Here is a 21,802-nt window from a genome sequence, read left to right as displayed (position 1 = left end):
GGGCGCAGTGGCTCACGCCTGTAATTCCAGCACTTTGGGAGGCCAAGGCAGGTGGATCACGAGGTCAAGAGATCAAGACCATCCTGGTCAACATGGTGAAACGCTGTCTCTACTAAAAATACAAAAAATTAGCTGGGCATGGTGGCGCGTGCCTGTAATCCCAGCTACTCAGGAGGCTGAGGCAGGAGAATTGCCTGAACCCAGGAGGCGAAGGTTATGGTGAGCTGAGATCGTGCCATTGCACTCCAGCCTGGGTAACAAGAGTGAAACTCCATCTCAAAAATAAATAAGTAAATAAATAAATAAGAAAATGAAAGTACAGACTGGGCGCGGTGGCTCATGCCGATAACTCCAGCACTTTGGGAGGCTAAGGTGGGCAGATCATGAGGTCAAGAGATTCAGACCATCCTGGCCAACATGGTGAAACCCCATCTCTACTAAAAATACAGAAATTAGCTGGAGTGCCTATAGTCCCAGCTACTCGGAGGCTGAGGCAGGAGAATCGCTTGAACCCAGGAGACAGAGGTTGCAGTGAGCCAAGATTGTGCCACTGCACTCCAGCCTGGGCAACAGAGCAAGACTCCGTCTCAAAAAAAAGAAAAGAAAAGAAAAGAAAAGAAAATGTCTCAGCTAGTCCATGCCTTATAAAAAAAAATTTATAAAAATAAAAAAAAAAAAAAAAAAGAAAATGAAAGTATGTGACTGGAATCAGGACACTGTATTGTATATTAATCATATATTGCTTCCCAAATAGATTTTTTAGAAATACAATATTGAGGCCAGGCGCAATGGCTCACGCCTATAATCCCAGAACTTTGGGAGGCCGAGGTGGGTGGATCACGAGGTCAAGAGATCGAGACCATCCTGGTCAACAAGGTGAAACCCCATCTCTACTAAAAATACAAAAATTAGCTGGGCATGGTGGCGCGCGCCTGTAGTCCCAGCTACTCGGGAGGCTGAGGCAGGAGAATTGCTTGAACCCAGGGTGCGGAGGTTGCGGTGAGCCAAGATCACGCCATTGCACTCCAGCCTGGGTAACAAGAGCGAAACTCTGTCTCAAAACAAAAAAAAAAAAAGAAAAAGGAATATAATATTGAGCCACGTGTGGTAGCTCATGCCTGTTAATCCCAGCACTTCGGGAGGCTGAGACAGGTGGGTAGCGCCCAGGAGTTCGAGACCAGTCTGAGCAACATGGCAAAACTCCATTTCTACAAAAAGTATAAAAAAATACAGAAAAAAAGCCAGTCGTGGTGGCTCATGCCCATGATACCAGCACTTTGGGAGGCCGAGGTGGGCAGATCACGAGGTCAGGAGTTCAAGACCAGCCTGGTCAACATGGTGAAACCCCGTCTCTACTAAAGGCACAAAACAAATTAGCAGGGCGTGGTGGCACACACCTGTCATCCTAGCTACTCAGGAGGCTAAGGCAGAAGAATCGCTTGAACCTGAGAAGTGGAGGTTGCAGTGAGCCAAGATAGTGCCATTGCACTCCAGCCTGGGCAACAGGGTGAGACTCTGTCTCCAAAAAAAAAAAGCCCACAAAAAAAGAAAGAGAAAAATTAAGAGAAAGAAAATACCAGAATTCCGTAAGGCACTTTTCCATGGTATTTAGAACCTACTGTGTATTCATAACTGATCTACATTACTCCCCAAGTTAAGTATTGTTTTTAAGACACAGGGTCTTACTGTGTTGCCCAGGCTAGAGTACAGCGGCTGTTGACAGGCCTCAAACTCCTGGGCTCAAGCAATCCTCCTGTGTTAGCCTCCCAAGTAGCTAGGACTATAGGTGTACATGACAATACCCAGCTATTTTAACCAAGCCAGTTTTTGAAGGGCAAGAAAGGAGATTTCTTCATTTTATTGAATGCTTAGGGCAACGTTTATCAAAATGTGGTCCTTTGGGCTAGGACACAGTTTGTCAAAACGTGGTAACTTTGGAATGCTGAGGCAGGTGGGTCACTTGGGACCAGGAGTTCTAGACCTGCCTGGCCAACATGGTGAAACCCCATCTCTACCAAAAATACAAAAAAGTAGCAAAGTGTGGTGCATGCCTGTAATCCCAGGTACCCAGGAAGCTGAGGCACAAGGAACCTGGGAGGCTGAAGTTACAGTGAGCTGAGATCATGCCATTGCACTCCAGCCTTAGTGACAGAGCAAGGCTTCCTCAACAAAAAAAAAATGTGGTCCTTTAACCACTAGAAGTCTAGGATATTGCTTATTTATAAAGCATATTTGTGTGGCCAGGTACAGTCGCTCATGCCTGTAATCCCAGTACTTTGGGAGGCCAAGGTGGGAGAATCACAAGGCCAGGAGATGGAGACCATTCTGGCCAACATGGTGAAACCCTTTCTCTAACAAAAATACAAAAATTAGCCAGGTATGGTGGTGTGTGCCTGTAGTCTCAGCTACTTGGGAGGCTGAGGCAGGAGAATTATTTGAATCCAGGAGGCGGAGGTTGCAGTGAGTCAAGATCACGCTACTGTACTCCCATCTGGTGACAGAGCAAGACTCCAACTCAAAAAAAAAAAAAAAAAAAGCATATGCATGGCCAGGCGTGGTGGCTCACACCTGTAACCCCAGCGCTTTAGGAAGCCAAGGCAGGCAGATCACTTGAGCTCAGGAATTCAAAACCAGTCTGGGCAACATGGCAAAACCTCATCTCTACAAAAAATACAAAAAATTAGCCAGGTGGTGGCATGCACCCATAGTCCCATCTACACAGGACACTGAAGCTGGAGAATTCCTCAAGCATGGGAGGCAGAGATTGCAGTGAGCTGAGATCATGCCACCACACTCCAACCTGGGTAATGGAGTGAAACCTTGTCTAAAAAACAAAAAGGACATTTGTGAACTCCATCCCAAGAAATTTAGATTCAGTATGGCTAGATGAGGCACAGGAATCTGTGTTTTAATAAGTACCTAAGATAATTCCAATGTAATTCTTATGCACAGTCAATTTTGAAAAACAGTGAACATAGGACTATATTTGGCACCTTGTTTAGTGGGCACAATTCCAAAAGATAGGTTTTATCTTCTGTTTTGCAGATTATGAAATTGAGGTTTTGTGACATTAAGTAATAATAAGTCAATGGCAGAGCTAGAATTGGACCTCCTAGTTATCTTAAATTCTGAGAATAAGGTGCTTGGGTAGGAACCAGTAACATTTTAGTCCTTAGGATATTATCACTAACACCTGTCACTCCTTCCATATATACCAGAGGTTGGCACTTGGTATATGAATTGTCATTTTTTGGGGGTTTTGATTACTGTGAACCAAGCAACAAAGGGCTAGATCTCTAGTCTTGATCTGAAATATTAATTCAGACTTTCAGAGAATGATTCAGAGATAAATGAAAGAATATAGGCTATTGATTTGTGTATCAAAGTAGCATCTCACTCTGTCACCCATGCTGGAGTGCAGTGGCATGATCATGGCTCACTGCAGCCTTGACCTTCCTCCTGGGTTCAAGTGATCCCCCTGCCTCAGCCTTAAGAGTGGCTAGGACTGTAGGCATATAACACCATGTCTGGCTGAATTTTAAAATATTTATTATTATTGCTTTTTGGTAGAGATGGAGTCCCACTGTGTTGCCCAGGCTGGTCTCGAATTTCTGGGCTCAACTGATTCTCTTGCCTTGGCCTCCCAAAGTGTTGGGATTATAAGAGTGAGCCACTTTTATTTTATTTTTTTAAAGATACAGGATCTAGCTGTATTGCCCAGGCTGGAGTACAGTGGTGCACGATCATAGCTCATTGCAGTCTCAAACTCTTGAGCTCAAGCAGTCTTCTGCCTCAGCCTCCTGAATGGGTAGGACTGTAGGTGGGTGCCATCATACCTGGCTAATTTTTTAAATAAATAAATAAGTGTATTTCATTAAATTAGTTAATTAATTTATGAGACAGTGTCTCACTCTGTTGCCCAGGCTGGAGTGCGGTAGTATGGTCATAGCTCACTGTAACCTCAAACTCCTGGGCTCAGGCAGGCCTCCTGAGTAGCTAGGACTACAGGCCCACACAACCACACCCAGCTAATTTTGTAGAGACAGGATCACACTACATTACACAGGCTAATTTTTTAAATTTTTTTGTAGAGACAGGGTCTTGCTGTGTTGCCCAGGCTAGTCTCAAATTCCTGACCTCAAGTGATCCTCCTGCCTTGACCTCCCAAAGTTCTGTAATTATAGACGTAAGCCACTGCACTTAGCCTAGGCAATTTGGGGTGTGTGTGTGTGTGTGTGTGTGTGTGAGACGAAGTTTCACTTTGTCACCTAGGCTGGAGTGCAATGGTGTAGTCTCTGTCTCAACTCACTGCAACCTCCGCCTCCTGGGTTCAAGTGATTCTCCCGCCTCAGCCGCCTAAGTAGCTGGGACTACAGGTGTGTGCCACCACACCCAGCTAAGTTTTGTATTTTTAGTAGAGACAGGGTTTCACTATGTAGGCCAGGCTGGTCTTGAACTCCTGACCTTGTGATCTGCACACCTTGGCCTCCCAAAGTGCTGGGATTGTAGGAATGAGCCACCCCACCCGGCATCCCCCACCCCTCTTTTTTTGAGACTGAGTCATACTCTGTTGCACAGGCTGGAGTGCAGTGGCATTATCTCGGCTCACTGCAACTTCTACCTTCCCTGTTCAAACGATTCTCCTGCCTCAGCCTCCCAAGTAGCTGGGGTTATAGGTGCCCCGCCACCTCACCCAGCTAATTTTTGTATTTTTAGTATAGATGGGGGTTTCACCATGTTGGCCAGGCTCATCTTGAACTCCTGACCTCAAGTAATCCACCTGCCTTGGCATTCCAAAGTGCTGGGATTACAGGCGTGAGCCAGCATGCCTGGCCAAGGCAATTCTTATAGAGAATTTTTTTGCAAAGGGAAGCAAAGAAAAAAGATGGCCATTGTTTGAGGACATGAGATTAAAAGAGGGATGTTTTGATTTAAAAAAAATTTTTTTTTTTTGAGATGGAGTTTCACTCTTGTTACCCAGTCTGGAGTGCAATGGCGCAATCTCAGCTCACCGCAACTTCTGCCTCCTGGGTAATTCTCCTGCCTCAGCCTCCTGAGTAGCTGGGATTACAGGCACATGCCACCATGCTCAGCTAATTTTTTGTATTTTTAGTAGAGACGGGGTTTCACCATGTTGACCAGGATGGTCTCGATCTCTTGACCTCATGATCCACCCGCCTCGGCCTCCCCAAGTGCTGGGATTACAGGCTTGAGCCACCGCGCCCGGCCGATTCTTAAATTTTTAAAAATTGTGATGGATTCTCTCTTTGTCACCAGGCTAAAGTGCAATGTTGTGATCTCAGCTCACTATAACCTCTGACTCCCTGGTTCAAGTGATTCTCCTGCCTCAACCTCCCAAATAGCTGGGATTACAGGCGTACACCACCACGCCCAGCTTATTTTTGTATAGTAGAGGCAGGGTTTCACCATATTGGCCTGGATGGTCTCAATCTCTTGACCTTGTGATCCATCCGCCTTGACCTCCCAAAGTGCTGGGATTACAGGCGTGAGCCACTGAGCTCGGCCTGATTTTTTTTAATAGGAAAAGTTCAGATTGTTTGTATCCTGATATGAATGATCCAATACAGAATAAAAAATTGATGTAGGAGTAGGAGAGGTGAACAGCTTCAGTAGGCAAGAAAAGAATGATCTTACATATACATGGAAGGATTAGTTTTACAAAGGACCCCCAAAAGATCCTTTATGATAACAGGCAGGAAGGTGACATGTATATGTGTGTATGCTGGTAAGTGGGATACATGTAGTAGTGAGAATCTGAAGTTGTTTTCTGGTTGCTTCAGTTTTCCTTTTTTTTTTTTTTTCTTTTCCTTGGAGGCAGGGTCTCACTCTGTCCCTCAGGCTGAAGTGCAGTAGTGTGACCATGGCTCACTACAGCCTCTGCCTCCCAGGGCTTAGGTGATCCTCCCACCTCAGCATCTCAAGTAGATGGGACTACAGACGTGTACTACTATACCCAGCTAATTTTATTTATTAAGTTTTTGAGACGGAGTTTCACTTCTTGTCTCTCAGGCTCTAGTGCAATGGCACTATCTTGACTCACTGCAACATCTGCCTCCTGGGTTCAAGCCATTCTCCTGCTTCTGTCTCCCAAGTATCTGGGATTACAGGCACATGCCACCACACCCAGCTGATTTCTGTATTTTCAGTAGAGATAGGGTTTCACCAAGTTGGCCAGGCTGGTCTCAAACTCCTGACCTCAGGTGATCCACCTGCCTTGGTCTCCCAAAGTACTGGGATTACAGGCGTGAGCCACTGCGCCTGGCCCCCAGCTAATTTTTCTATTGTTTTATAGAAATGGGGTTTCATCATGTTGCCCAGGCTGGCAGTTTTCTTAGTGTGGTTGAAAGCAAGATCTTCAACTGATAGTGAAGAATGGGAAGGATTCATTGGAGGTTTCAGAAGAGCGGAAAAGTGAGAAATAGTTTCTTCTAGGCCAGGGGAAGTGAATGGATTTTATTGCATTCTAACCTCAGCAGTGTTCTCAAGAACTGAAGATTGAGATTTCAGAGTGAAGTGTGCTCTATTCAAGTCAGTGAGAATTTATTCACTGCCTTCCATGTAACAGGCACCACAGTAGGTCTTAGAAGTACAAAGATATGAGTGACCCATGTTGAAAAGATTCATTAGCTTTCAGAAAACCTCTAGATGTGAATAACGGGATACCTGCCTTGGTGAGATAGACTGGAACTATTTGTGAGTAACTGCTATGTCCTAGGCTCTTTGCACATGAGGATGAAAAAGAAACTTAATGACATCTTTGAAATTAGTATAGATCATCAAAATAATCCTGCTTTGTGAAAAGGGATTGTATTTATAACGTGAAAGGACTAATTTTTTTTTCCTCCAGCTTGTGGTTACTGGGATGAGAAACCACCCTATGAATTTGCCAGTGCAACTGGCTGCAAGCGCCTGTGTATTTAACTTAACCAAGCAGGATCTTGCTGCGGGAATGCCTGTCCGACTCCTGGCTGATGTGACCCATTTACTGCTCAAAGCCATGGAACATTTTCCCAATCACCAGCAGGTAAGCTTATGTGAATTCCTTTTCAAATAGTCCTTCTAGTGTCTTCTACTCATCTCCTGCACTTCAGTTTAATAGTCCAAGGCTGGGGGCCGGGCGCGGTGGCTCACGCCTGTAATCCCAACACTTTGGGAGGCCGAGGCGGGTGGATCACGAGGTCAAGAGATCAAGACCATCCTGGTCAACATGGTGAAACCCTGTTTCTACTAAAAATACAAAAATTAGCTGGGCATGGTGGCGCACACCTGTAGTCCCAGCTACTCAGAAGGCTGAGGCAGGAGAATTGCCTGAACCCGAGAGGCGGAGGTTGCAGTGAGCCGAGATCGTGCCATTGCACTCCAGACTGGGTAACAAGAGCGAAACTCTGTCTCAAAAAAAAAAAAAAAAAATAGTCCAAGGCTGGAAATTTAAATGCCATTGGACTAAGTGTAGGACAACAGAGAAGTGGACACCTAAAGAGTACATTCTCTGCCTAAAACCACTTCAATCCATATGTTGGGGGACATAGTACAAGCCATACAAAACTCATCTTTCTCCTAGATCTTGAGTTTCTGATCATTTCAACAGATATGCACAGAGGATCTATTCTGGGCTAGGCACTATCCAATGCTGGGGTACAGAAATGAGTAAGACATGTCTTTACCCTTTCTAGCTATATGGTAGACAATGTAAACTGTCTCACACTCAGGATGAATACTAAAAATGTTGCTTAAATTTTTTTTAGATCATTTGAAATTGACCATTGAGTTGGCAAGTTAGTAAAAAAATACTCAGAGGCCCAAAACCAAGTAAAAATGGCAAACCACATTATTGAGTGGGTCATTAAAGCTAGCTTCCCTCATTGAATGCAGTCGCCAAACTAGATGAAATTTAGGCTTTGATTTTCATGGCCTCTGGAAGCCCATCAGACAGAAGACTCCTATGATTCCCTCCCAAAAAGGATACTTCCTGCTAAAAGGGAGCTATAAATAAATCTGCCTATGTTACAAAAACAACAAAAGAATAAACCCAAAGAAGGAAGGAAGAACAAAGATGAAAGTAAAAATTAATAAAATTAAAAATATACCATTATTTTATAGAGGATCAATAATTCCAAGAAGTGGTTCTTTGAACGTATTTAGTAGTATTGAAAACTCATTGGCAAAATTGATCAGGGAAAAATGAGAGAGGTTGCATATAAAATAAATAAGATTAGGAAATGGGGTGAGGGAAATGGGAAGTCACTGTAATAGGTATAGGGTTGCCTTCTGAGGTGATGAAAATGTTTGGGATGATGAAATTGTGATGGTTGCACAACATACATACACAACAGTATACTAAAATTCTTCAAATTGTGTACTTTAAATAGATGAATTGTATGGTACATGAACTGTATCTCAATAAAGTTGTTGTATATTTTTAAAAACAATGTTCACAATAGGCTAGGCATGGTGGCTCATGCCTAACCTGAGCAGTATAGTGAGACCCTATCTCTACAAATAATAAAAAAACATTTAAAAGCAACTCAATTTAAAAAATAAAAACAAAAAACCCTGGGAACTCACCTATTAGTTGGAAATGCAAATACTGTAAGCTATTATCTAATTATCTTCAGCCATTTTAACTAAGTGCTACAGAAACTTGAGCATGATTAATTGTGCCAGCTGGATTTTTGTGTGGACAAAGGTACCAGGCAGGATTTCAAACGGGAAGTGATATTGAGTCAAATCTTGAAAAATAAATGAGATTTCACATGGAAAACAGCAGAAAATCAGTGGACCTATATGTGAATGTGCAGGCATTCCTGGAAGGGCAAGTTGCATGTGACTGGAGTGTAGGAAGGGCAGTGTAGGATGAGGCCAGTGATATCCAGATTAGGTCCAGATTTGATGAATGCCAGCATAGGAAATTCTTGATTCCACATTGAATTCCTAAAAAAAAATTAAAACTCTTGAATACTTGCATAGTTCAGGCTGTAGACCCCAAAATCAAAACTCTAGCTGGGCAGAAATTGAAGACTACAGCCAAAGTCTTCCTCTTTTCCGTTTTTGCCTGTGGTGCTTTTCAGATGCAGTAAGGCTTAGATTCAACGAAATTTATCTTCTGTTATTACTTTAGCCATTAGTTAAATTAAGTTTAGCAGCTCTTTATTGAATTCAGACTATGTGCACCTGTGCTAAGTTCTTTTTTTGTTTGTCTGTTTTTGAGATGGAGTGTCACTCTGTCGCCAGACTGGAGTGCAGTGGCGTGATATCGGCTCACTGCAACTTCTGCCTCCTGGGTTCAAACGATTCTCCTGCCTCAGCCTCCTGAGTAACTGGGATTACAGACATGTGCCACCATGCCTGGCTAATTTTTGTATTTTTAGTAGAGACGGGGAGTCACCGTGTTGATCAGGATAGTCTCGATCTGTTGACCAGGATAGTCTCGGTCTCTTGACCTTGTGATCCACCCACCTCAGTCTCCCAAAGTGCTGGGATTACAGGCATGAGCCACTGTGCCAGGCCCACTTGTGCTAAGTTCTAAGCATTCAGATACAGGAACACATAATGTAGCACAGTGTGGTAAGTACTAAGAGAAACAAGTGCTATTGGGAGCCCAGGAGGAGCACTTAGGACAATTTGAAAATCAGGGGCTGTGCACTGTGGCTTGCATTTAATCCCAGCACTTTTCGAGGCTGAAGCAGGAGGATCACTTGAGCCCAGGAGTTCGAGGCTGCAGTGAGCTATGATTGTTCGGCTGCATTCCAGCCTGGTGACAGAGTAAGACCCTGTCTCAACAACAACAAACCCCCTCAAAATTAAGACATCTTCCTCAATGAGGTAATATCTCTGCCCTGAGTTGAATTGTGAAGGAAAATTAGGAGTTTTCCAGGTAAAGGAACAGGAGGAATGGTCTTTCTAAGCAGAGGCAATTAGAATAGCATTATTGCCTTTCTTATTTCTATGGATCCTGTACAAATTATTGTGTTTATTTGGGAGGAAAAAAATGGTGATGGAGGAAAGTTGTGCTGCTAATCAATCTGCCAGATTATGATTTAAATTTTAGGGGAGTTAAATGGATCCTCAGACAGAATCTGTCCTAGCACCTTGACCACCTGCAATGAATATAAAACTTCCCGAGAAACCCTCTTAATTAATTACACTTGCACCTAACCCGTTCTGTATAATTCCCCTGGGATTTAGTACCACGTTGCCTTTTTGCTGCCATTTATTCTATTATGTAATCTTGCTACATCTTCCAGGAAGCAAATAGGGTGTTCATTTTATGTGTTTTTCTATTTCTTGACTAGCTGTATATATCCCGTTAATCTGAGTTTTGCCTTCTATGATTGAATTCCCTTATATTAAGTCTTATTTAGATAAGAAATCTTCCAATTGTACACCAAAACCTTAAAAAATATTAAAGCCATTTGTCCAAATTAAAAAAATTACTAGACAGTATGACTTTTTTCAAGCCTACACTTACTTTATTTTGCTTCACAGGAATAACTTGGATCACCTTTCTGTTATGATGATGCACCTTGACTCTGTCAGTGAATTATTCATTTTTATTTCCTATGGCTTAATTGTACTGGTCTAAACTTTATTGAAAAGATAGAGCCAAGTCTATCAGTCACTCTTTAGAGGCCATTGTGTAGAACACTAACCCTGCGTACTCTATGTTAGAGTCAGACTGTCTTCCAAGCAGGCTCGCCTATATTCTTTTGCTATGTCAACAAGTAAAACTTTGAGCCATTGTTTTTTGTCATTCTCTCCATCTCAAAAAATACAGAAGGCAAGGTTACTTCATAAGCCACCAGAAAGAAGGAAATTGGTTGTAATTATCCTATTTATCACCCTATTTCTTATATAATGGAAAAGACAAAAAAAGGTATAAGAAATTACATGGGTCTACTGGAAGTCAGCCTTTCAGTAGTAGGGGGCAGATAAAGGTTGTAAGAAGTAACTGGCATTTCATCAGTTTTCTTTTTTTCAAATGGAAGCTATACCTTGGTTAAAAGATAACAAAATGATATTTTATTTAGGATTTTTTTTCTCCCTTTGATTCTTCAGTTACAGAAGAATTGCCTCCTTTCACTTTGTAGTGACCGGATCCTTCAAGATGTTCCATTTAACAGGCAAGTAATAGCTCTAGAACTTAACGTGGGGCAAAATAGAATGTTAGAAATCTGTCTTGGGTAATTTCTTACCTTTTAGGATATCCTTTTATAAGATTAATTGAGTAGATAGAATTGTGGGTTACTTTATAGAATGCTAAATATACTTTTTTCAATTTGGTGCTTTGGCATTCATGATAGCAAATTGACCCCTGTTTTCATCGTCCTTTGCTTAGGATTTTATGTTGGTTATGGTTTTCAAGATATCCACAAAATATTGTAGGCTATGAACATTATTATCCCCATTCAAAAGATAAAAAAATCTGAGGCATATGTAGAGGTTCATTGTCTTGACTATGGCTTTGTGACTAATAACTGCAGGATTAGAAAGATGCAGGTTTGGCCAGGCGCGGTGGCTCACGCCTATAATCCCAGCACTTTGGGAGGCCCAGGCAGGTGAATTACGAGGTCAGGAGTTCGGGAGCAGCCTGGCCAACATTGTGAAACCCCATCTCTACTAAAGATACAAAAAATTAGCTGGGCATGGTGGCACACGTCTGTAATCCCAGCTACTTGAGATGCTGAGGCAAGAGAATCACTTAAACCCAGGAGGCAAGGGTTGCAATGAGCCAAGATAGTGGCATTGCACTCCAGCCTGGGCAACAGGGCAAGACTTGGTCTCAAAAAAAAAAAGCAAGAGGTCTAGTGTTCTTTTTTTCTGTACGGTGTCTCTTATTGTTATGACTATTTGGTATTGAATTATGTTAGAAACTTTTGAAGGAGAGATTAAAGAAGGCCACAGAGCTAGATTCCATTAAATATAAAGGGGACCTTTGTTTTTTAAGATGTAATTTTGGATCTTAAAAAAGTATTTTTTTTTTTTGGCTGGGCGAGGTGGTTCACACCTGTAATCCCAGCACTTTGGGAGGCTGAGGTAGGCGAATCACAAGGTCAGGAGTTTGAGACCAGCCTGGCCAACATGGTGAAACCCTGTCTCTACTAAAAATACGAAAAATTAGCTGGGTGTAGTGGCAGGTGCCTATAATCCCATCTACTTGGGAGGCTGATGCAGGAGAATTGCTTGAGCCCAAGAGATGTTGCAGTGAGCCGAGATCATGCCACTGCACTCCATCCCTGGCATCAAAGCGAGACTCCATCTCAACAACAACAAAAAAAAAAGTTGGGTTTTTTTTTTTTCGTTTTACTATTTTAAAATATCACTTTTATTTTTCTTTTTTTGAGAAAGGGTCTCTGTCACCTAGGCTGCAGTGCAATGCCACAATCTCAGCTCACTGCAGACCTCCTTCTCCTGGGTTCTCCTACCTCAGCCACCTGAGTAGCTGGCACTACAGGCCTATGCCACCACACTGGGCTAATTTTTGTATTTTTCAGTACAGACAAGGTTTTACCATGTTGGCCAGGCTGGTCTCAAACTCCTGACCTCAAGTTATCCACCTGCCTCGGCCTCCCGATATGCTGGGATTGCAGGCGTGAGCCACCATGCCCAGTATTAAAATACCATTTTTTAATCATAGCATTTTGAAAAGGAACTTTATACTTCATTATTTAATGAAAAGTATGTTTCTCAAGCAGCAATTTTTTTTTTTTTTGAGATGGAGTTTCACTCTTGTTGCCCAGGCTGGAGTGCAATGGTATGCTTTTGGCTCACTGCAACCTTCATTTCCCGGGTTCAAGCAATTCTCCTGCCTTAGCCTCCCAAATAGCTGGAATTACAGGCATGCGCCATCATGCCCAGCTAATTTTTTGTATTTTTAGTAGAGATGGGGTTTCATTATGTTGGCCAGGCTGTTCTTGAACTCCCTCAGGTGATTCACCTCGGGCTCCCAAAGTGCTGAAATTACAGGCATGAGCCACTGCTCCTGACTTTTAAGCAGCAATTTTACTGTAATTTACTTTTATTTAAGTAACAGAGAACACTTATTTGGCATGGCTAAGGAAAGCAGTGTTCCATTTTTTATTTGAAATAAACAATTTGGATAAAAATATAACTACATATATCTCATGTAGATTGCTAATTTTATTTTGGAAATATTGAGCCTCTGTACTGATCGTTGTAACAAAGTCTAAGGTAGGAAAGACAGTCACTCTCCTAAAGATTATATTCTACCCTTTAACGTTTTCTTAAAGGGCTAGATTATAAATACGCTAGGCCTATGGGCCATAAAGTCTCTGTTGCAACTATTTAATTATGCCACTGTACCTCAAAAGCAGCCATAGCTAATATAGAAGCAAATGGGTGTGACTGTGTTCCAACAGAACTTTACAAAGCAGGCAGCCAGATCCACAGGCTATAAAGTTTGCCTGCCTCTCATCTAGCCAATGTTCTCTGCAAGAATTGACCTTCTGGCCAGGCGCTACGCGGTGGTTCACGCCTATAATCCCAGCACTTTGGGAGGCCGAGGCGGGTGGATCACGAGGTCAAGAGATTGAGACCATCCTGGTCAACAAGGCGAAACCCCGTCTCTACTAAAAATATAACAATTAGCTGGGCATGATGGTGCACACCTGTAGTCCCAGCTACTCAGGAGGCTGAGGCAGGAGAATTGCTTGAACCCAGGAGGCAGAGGTTGCAGTGAGCTGAGATCGCGCCATTGCACTCCAGCCTGGGTAACAAGAGTGAAACTCCGTCTCAAAAATAAATAAATAAATAATAAGAATTGACCTTCTTTGTGGTCAGAGGTTATGATTGGTTCGTCTCTTTGTCTCTAGTGCTTTAGTGGATATTTAATGGATTGATGGATGGATGAATAAATGAGTATTACATGAGACAGAATTTTTCTTTTTTCGAGACAGAGTTTTGCCCTTTCACTGAGGCTGGAGTGCAGTGGCACAATCTTGGCTCACTGCAACCTCCGCCTTCTGCTGTCAAGATATTCTCCTGCCTCAGCCTCCGAGTAGCTGGGATTATAGGTGCCCATCACCGTGCCCAGTTAATTTCTGTATTTTTAGTAGCGACGAGATTTCACCATGTCGGCCAGGCCACTCTCGAACTCCTGACCTCAGTTGATCCGCCCATCTCAGCCTCCCAAAGTGCTGGAATCACTCCCAGAGTAGCGTAAGCCATTGTGCCTGGTTGAAACAAAATTTTTCATAGAAGAGGTGTTAATGAAATGCATTGGGCCCCCACACAAGGAAGGAAAGATTCTATCTTACTGATGATAGTTAAGGATTTCATGTTAGTAATGGCACTTGAGATAAAAATGGTAAAACTAACATATATGAAGCACTTACTATTTGCAAGGCAGGCATTGTGCTAAAGTGTTTTATCTGTGCTTATTCAGTCCTCAGAACAATCCTGTGAAATCGTTACTCTTAGGATCTTCATTTTACAGATGAGGAAATAGAGACACAGAAAGGATTAGTAACTTGCCCAAGGTAATGAGATAGTAAGTAGCAGAGTCTAGATTTAAATTCAGTCTGACTCCAGATCCTCCATTTTTTAAGATGAGAGCTGGTTGAATTGTTTTATGTTGTTGGAACTGCATGAATAAAGACACAGAGAAAGTCAATTATGTTAGTAAAAATTAACCTTTATAAAGAACTTATTTTGTGTACAAGTCTTAAGCTTCTATGTAATATCATTTAATCCTCATGACAGCCCTATAGAATAGTTTTTATTTTGTTTTTTTATTTTTGAGACAAGAGTTTTGCTCTTGTTGCCCAGGCTAGAGTGCAATAGCACGATCTTGGCTCACCGCAACCTCGTTCTCCTGGGTTCAAGCAGTTCTCCTGCCTCAGCCTCCTGAGTAGCTGCGACTACAGGTGTGCGCCACTACACAAGCCTAATTTTGTATTTTTAATAGGGCAGAGTTTCACCATGTTGGCCAGGCTAGTCTTGAACTTCTAACCTCAGGTGATCTGCCTGTCTCAGCCTCCCAGAGTGTCGTGATTGCAGGCGTGAGCCAACATGCCTGGCCTGGAATACGTTTTTGTTACTGTTTCACAGATAGGAATATTGAAGTTCAGAGAGAATCAGGAATTTGCTCAGAGTCCCAAAGTTAGGCTGGGTGCAGTAGCTCACGCCTGCAATCCCAACACTTTGGGAGACTGAGGTGGGTGGATCACCTGAGGTCAGGAGTTTGAGAGCAGCCTGGCCAACATAGTGAAATGCTGTGTCTACTAAAAATACAAAAAATTAGCGCAGTGTGGTGGCGGGCTTCCAGCTACTAGGAGGGCTGAGGCCGAAGAATCACTTGAACCCAGGAGGCAGAGGTTGCAGGGAGCCAAGACAGTGCCACTGCACTCCAGCCTTGGCAACAAGAGTGAAACTCCATATCAAAAAGAAAAAAGGTTAATAAGTGGTGGAGCTAATATTTGAATCCAGGCTGACTCCAAAGTGTATAATGTTCTTAAAAACTTGACAACATTGCCTCACATGATAAAATAATTCATTTTATTGTTAACATTAAGTAGAACTAGAATTCAAACCCAGAATTGACTTGAGAATCTGTATACTTTACCACTAGGCTGTGTTACCTCATACTTGTGGGCATGTGTGAAGACTAATGAATAATTCACTTTGCAGCAAGCATAGGGTAGGCAGGAAAAAAGCTTGATATGGCCCCACACTAAAATCCTAGAATGCTGTGAGTGTGGGAGTGACATCATACCTAAGTCCTTGGACAGGTTTATTTATTTCTAATGTGCAGGCACACATTGATGGGAAACCAGTGGAAACAGAGAAGCCAATTAGGAATTTATTGTAGAAGAATACAAGTAATGGGCCTAATCAGGAATGGCCTTGGGAACAGAAAGAAGGTAATAGTAATAAGGGAAGTTGCAGAGTAGTAATCTACCTAAAAATAATCATTTAGTCAACACATGTTAAACACTATTTATGTTTTGATCACTGTATTGAGTGTGTGGCATAAAGGACCAATAGGATATATAGTCCCCACCCTCAAGGAGCCACAGGCCAAATGGTGATTCAGGTGAGTCTGCAGATGACTGTGGATCTCTGACAGCTAAACCTAAAGTACTAAGGAGCTAAGAAGGCAGTAATCAACTCATCAAAGAAACCTTCTCAAAGGCAGTGATATTCGATCTGAATCTTAAGGATGAGACCATGGGTAAGATAATCATATATATTACTTAACCGCATCTTGATTTTTCTCCTATGGCCCACGTTGAGTTTTTTGGCAAATCCAGCTTTATCTTCAAAATGTATCCAGAATTCAACCATTTCTGGATTTCTTCACTTCCATTTTTACCGCTTGGAGTAGACTAAAAGCGATTTCTCTCCTGAATTACTGCAGTAGCCTCAGAACTGCTCTCCTGCTTCTGTCCTTGCCCTCCTGGAGTTTATTCTAAACACAGCTGATAGAGTAGTCCTGCTCATGTCATATTGCTCAGAAGCCTTTCATTGCTTTCCCTCTCATTCAGAGTAAAAGCTTATTCTTTACTGATATGTTTTGACTCTGTGTCCCCACCCAAATCTCATGCTGAATTGTAATCACCAGTGCTGGAAGTGGGGCCTGGTGGGAAGTGATTGGATCATGGGGGTGTTTTCTAATGGCTTAGCACCATCCGCCATGTGCTGTCTTGTGATAGAGTTCTCACAAGATCTGGTCATTCGAAAGTGTGTAGCACCTCCGGCTTTGCTCTTACTTCCAATGTAGGATGTGCCAGCCTCTTTTTCACCTTCCACCATGATTGCAAGTTTCCTGAGGTCTTCCTAGCTGTGCTTCCTTACAGCCTGTGGAACCATGAGCCAATTAAACCCCTTTTCTTTATAAATTCCTCAGTCTTAGGTAGTTGTTTATTGCAGTGGAAGAATGGACAGTACACTAGACTCTATGTGATCTGGTGCCTCTCTTACCTCTGACTTTCTCTCTCAGAACTCTTCCCTTGTTCTTTCTGCTCTGGCCTCACTGGCCTCCATGCTATTTGTTGAAACTTCTTAGGCAGATACCCACTTCAGGGTCGTTGTATTTCCCCTCCTCTCTGCCTGGAATGCTTGTCCCCTAAATATCCATATGGCTATCTCTTATGTCCTTAAAAGTTTCAATAAGGCCTTCCATAGCCACCCTACATAAAATTTCAACATTTCATATCCTCTTTTCCTGCTTTATTTTTTTTTTCTCTATAGCATATGTCAGTACCTATCCATACTATCTATTTTACTTATTTATCTGATTTATTACCTGTCTTCCTCACTAGAATGTAAGCTCTAGGAAAGTAGCAAAATTTTTCTCTTTTGTTCACTACTCTATCTCCAGCACTAAGAACAATATTTGGCACAAAGCAAGAGTTTAATATATGTTTGTGAATGAATGAATGAATGTTTCTGTTGTGCTAGGTGCTATGAGTAACCCAGAAAATATTTAAATCAAAACTGAATATAGAAAAACCTACAATTTAGAAATATAGAATAGAAATATGTTGTAATTCTAGAAAATGAAATGCCAGATAGTTGGAATCTTATTTTCCAAACCCTTCTTTCTTTACAAAATGTTGTCAGAATTAATAATATGACATCATTTCTAAAACACTAAGTAATTTATTGTTACTCTCTACCCGTTAAGAGGAATTTTCCCTTGCCTTTTTGCATATTTAAGTTGTAGCTAGAACTCTAAAACTGTGCCTGGGCCTCCACGATTAATTCATGAAACCCTTTTTGTGTTTTCAGATTTGAAGCAGCCAAGCTTGTCATGCAATGGCTCTGCAACCATGAGGATCAAAACATGCAAAGGATGGCAGTTGCTATCATTTCCATCCTGGCTGCCAAGGTACCTGAACTCTTGCTGAATAATTTTCTGTAGGCAGCAGTTTATCATTACATTTACTGTTTCCCCCTGAAATCTGTGTGCCAGAAAGATTAGTAAATCTCTCTGCCAGCCTGCTTATTCAGGCTACATTGAATATTGCAGAATTTGGCTGGGCACGGTGACTCATGCCTGTAATCTCAGCACTTTGGGAGGCTGAGGCAGGCAGATTGATTGAAGCCATGAGTTTGAGACCAGACTGGGCAACATAGGTAGACCCCGTCTCCACAGAACATACAAAAATTAACTGGGTTTAGTGGCGAGTACCTGTAGACCCAGCTACTCAGGCAACTGAGGTGGGAGAATTCTTGAGCCTGGGAGATGGAGGCTGCAGTGAACTGTGATCACACCACTGCACTCTAGCCTGGGTGACAGAGCGAGACCCTGTCTCACAAAATAGATAGACAGATAGATAGATAGATTGATAGATAGATAGATATAGATATAGCAGAATTGCAAGTTGATCAGAGATTGATTTTAGTCCAACCTTTGGAGTCAGGTACAGTGAATGGTATTAAACTCACATTAGTGAGTTCTTGGACACTGAATTTGTTTTTTACTTGCTTATAGCTTTCTACAGAACAAACTGCACAGCTTGGTACTGAACTCTTCATCGTCAGGGTAAGTCTATAATCTTCTCCATGCAGGCTACTAGATATTCATGTTTATTGTTTTCAGGCAGTATTATACATTTTCTGACACACACACACATGCACACACACACACATATATATATTTTGAGCCAGAGTCTTACTCTGTTGCCCAGACTGGAGTACAATGGCCTGATCTTGGCTCACTGCATCCTCCGCCTCCTAAGTTCAAGCGATTCTCCTGCCCCAACTTCCTGAGTAGCTGGGATTACATGCACATGCTACCATGCCCAGCTAATTTTTGTATGTAGAGTAGAGACGAGGTTTCACTATATTGGTCAGGCTGGTCTCGAACTCCTGACCTTGTGATTCCCCCGCCTTGGCCTCCCAAAGTGTTGGGATTACAGGCCTGAGACACCATGCCCGGCCGACATTTTATATTTTAATAAAAACTTTTTGTGGCCAGGCACGTGGTGACTCGCACCAGTAAATCCAGCACTTTGGGAGGCCAAGGCAGGAGGGGATCACTTGAAGCCAGGAGTTCAAGAATAGTCTGGGCAATATAATGGGACTCCTTCTCTTCCAAAAAAAAAAAGGAAGTTGGACATTGTGGCACATGCCTGTGGTTCCAACTACTCAGGAGGCTGAGGTGGGAAAATCACTGAAGCCCAGGAGGTCAAGGCTGCAGTGAGTCGTGATCGTGTCACTGTACTCCAGCCTTGGTGACAGAGTGAGACCCTTTTTTTTTGTTACTTCTAAAGAAGTATATTTATTTATTTTCATATATGCAACTTTGCTCCTTAACAGAGATGGGAAAAGCCCTGAACTAGGAGTCAGATGACCTAGGATCTAGGTTGTAAACTCACTTTGTGAATTTGAGAAAATTACTTGCACCGATAGGGTCTACATAAGTATTAAGATCCTATGTAAGGCCAGGCACAGTGGTTATGCCTGTAATCCCAGCACTTTGGGAGGCCAAGGCAGGAGGATTGCTTGAGCCCAGGAGTTTGAGACCAGCCTGGACAATATAGTGAGGCCCCATCTACACAAATCATTTAAAAATTAGCCAGGCATGGTAGCAGATGTCTACGGTCCCAACTTCTCAGGAGGCTGAGGTGAGAGAGTTGCTTGAGCCCAAGTGGTCTAGGTTACAGTTAGCCATGGTGGACACCACTGTACTCCAGCCGGGGTGACAGAGCAAGACCTTGTCTCCAAAAAAAAAAAACCCAAAACACTGTGATTTTTATTAATTATATGGAAAATGTAGAGACTCTATTACAGTCATAAGGTTGTGCTGTATATTTTGGGAAGCAGATAATTTAAATATCTGATATATATTTTTGCTTGCTTATAATCAGATGAGGAAATAAGACTAGTAAACCATGAAAAGTTTAAAAAGCTTTAAAGGGAGCAGATATAAACAATGTCTTAGGGAAGATTTAGAGGCAAAAAGTATATTTAAACATGCCTGTTAAAATCCTAGAATGAGGTGTTTGAATAATAACACTACATGGAAAAGTCAAGTAAGAGACCCCTTTTTTCCATGACTTACAAACTATATATGTAATGAGAAAGTAAGCCATTCATTTGATATATATGTATAGAGTACCCATGATATCAAATGAATGATACTTACTACCTTACTAGATGTTAGGGAATTCACACTGAATTATAATTAGGTAATTATATTATGGATTACCATAAATTCTACCCATAATAAACAGTACAATAGAAAAAAAATAGCTATGTAGATATGGTTGTAATGAATCTAAAAAGTATAATAATAGAGATAGGAATGAAAAAATAATGTTATAGAGAGAAGGCTACTTAGGAATAATGGAAAGAGTAAGAATTCTGGAGTCGACATCTGGATTTATTCTCATTTCTCTCTCTTTAATAAGCATGCGGGCTGGGCACGGTGGCTCACGCCTATAATCCCAGCACTTTGGGAGGCCGAGGCAGGTGGATCACAAGGTCAAGAGATCGAGACCATCCTGGTCAACATGGTGAAACCCCGTCTCTACTAAAAATACAAAAAAAATTAGCTGGGCATGGTGGCGCGTGCCTGTAATCCCAGCTACTTGGGAGGCTGAGGCAGGAGAATTGCTTGAACCCAGGAGGCGGAGGTTGTGGTGAACCGAGATCGCGCCATTGCACTCCAGCCTGGGTAACAAGAGTGAAACTCCGTCTCAAAAAAAAAAAATTTCCCTGTGTTGACATAAAAAAATAGCCATGTATTTTGGGCAAATCAGAGTTTTCTTAGGGGTGATAAAAACTACTTGATACAGTTATTATGAAGACTCAATGAAAAGAAAAAAAGCTCATGCTTGTAATCCCAGCACTTTGGGAGGCTGAGGTGGGAGGTTCACCTATAGCCAGGATTTTGAGACCAGCATGGTCAATATAGTGAAATTCTGGCTCTAATCCAAAAAAAAAAAAATTTACCAGGCATGGTGGCACACATCTGTAGTCTCAGCTACTCAGGAGATTGAAGCAAGAGAATCGGTTGAGCTTGGGAGTACAAGTCTGCAGTAAACTATAATTGTGTCACTGCACTCCAGCCTGAGTGATAGAATGAGATCCCATGTCAAAAAAAAAAAAAGAAAAATGATTAATTCAGGTAGTATATGCTAAGTATCTAACAGTAAATATATTAGATAGGTAAAAAAAGATACTTTTTTGTTTATTTTTACTGTTTTCAGGAGTGACGGTTTTTTAAAATGGCCTCTTTTTGCTATATATGTCTCTCAGTAATTTTGGGATATTGAAAGATTTTAAAGAAAATCTACTAGGCTGGGCGTGGTGGCTCACGCCTGTAATCCCAGCACTTTGGGAGGCCGAGGAGAGTGGATCACGAGGTCAAGAGATCGAGACCATCCTGGTCAACATGGTGAAACCCAGTCTCTACTAAAAATACAAAAAATTAGCTGGACATGGTGGGCGCGTGCCTGTAATCCCAACTACTTGGGAGGCCGAGGCAGGAGAATTGCCTGAACCCAGGAGGCGGAGGTTGCGGTGAGCCGAGATCGTGCCATTGCACTCCAGCGTGGGTAACAAGAGCGAAACTCCGTCTCAAAAAAAAAAAAAGAAAATCTACTTACATTCTTTGGGAGGAAATCAAGCTTAAAGAAGGAATTAGTAGTAATAGTGATGATGATTATAAGTAGATTTTTTTTCCCTGATGCCACCTGCAATCTATAGATGAGGAAACAAAGAGTTAAACTGGTAAACTGGGTTTTGCAGTTAGTCAGATCCAGAGATTATATTTAAGCTCAGGTAGTTTTCTTCTAATGCCACACTCTTAGCT

General features: G+C 42.1%; 1 protein-coding gene across 8 annotated transcripts in view; it reads left to right on the top strand.

Moving 5' to 3' along the window:
• The window catches only part of ZYG11B (zyg-11 family member B, cell cycle regulator), a 125,715-nt gene that overhangs the window by 70,047 nt on the left and 33,866 nt on the right, over positions 1-21,802 (top strand). For all 8 annotated transcript variants that reach the window (XR_013520065.1, XM_078331770.1, XM_078331771.1 and 5 more), the window contains 4 exons: positions 6,869-7,045; positions 11,077-11,141; positions 17,770-17,869; positions 18,476-18,526. Coding sequence is in view for 7 of the 8 variants with exons in the window: in XM_078331770.1 (XP_078187896.1) it covers positions 6,869-7,045; positions 11,077-11,141; positions 17,770-17,869; positions 18,476-18,526 (393 nt within the window). In the remaining variant the exon portion in view is untranslated. The remainder of the gene's footprint in view (positions 1-6,868; positions 7,046-11,076; positions 11,142-17,769; positions 17,870-18,475; positions 18,527-21,802) is intronic.

Source organism: Callithrix jacchus, chromosome 7, assembly GCF_049354715.1.
Source record: "Callithrix jacchus isolate 240 chromosome 7, calJac240_pri, whole genome shotgun sequence".
NCBI lineage: Eukaryota > Metazoa > Chordata > Mammalia > Primates > Cebidae > Callithrix > Callithrix jacchus.
Note: the sequence above shows the minus strand (reverse complement) of the source record. Positions and strands in the feature narration are given on the sequence as shown.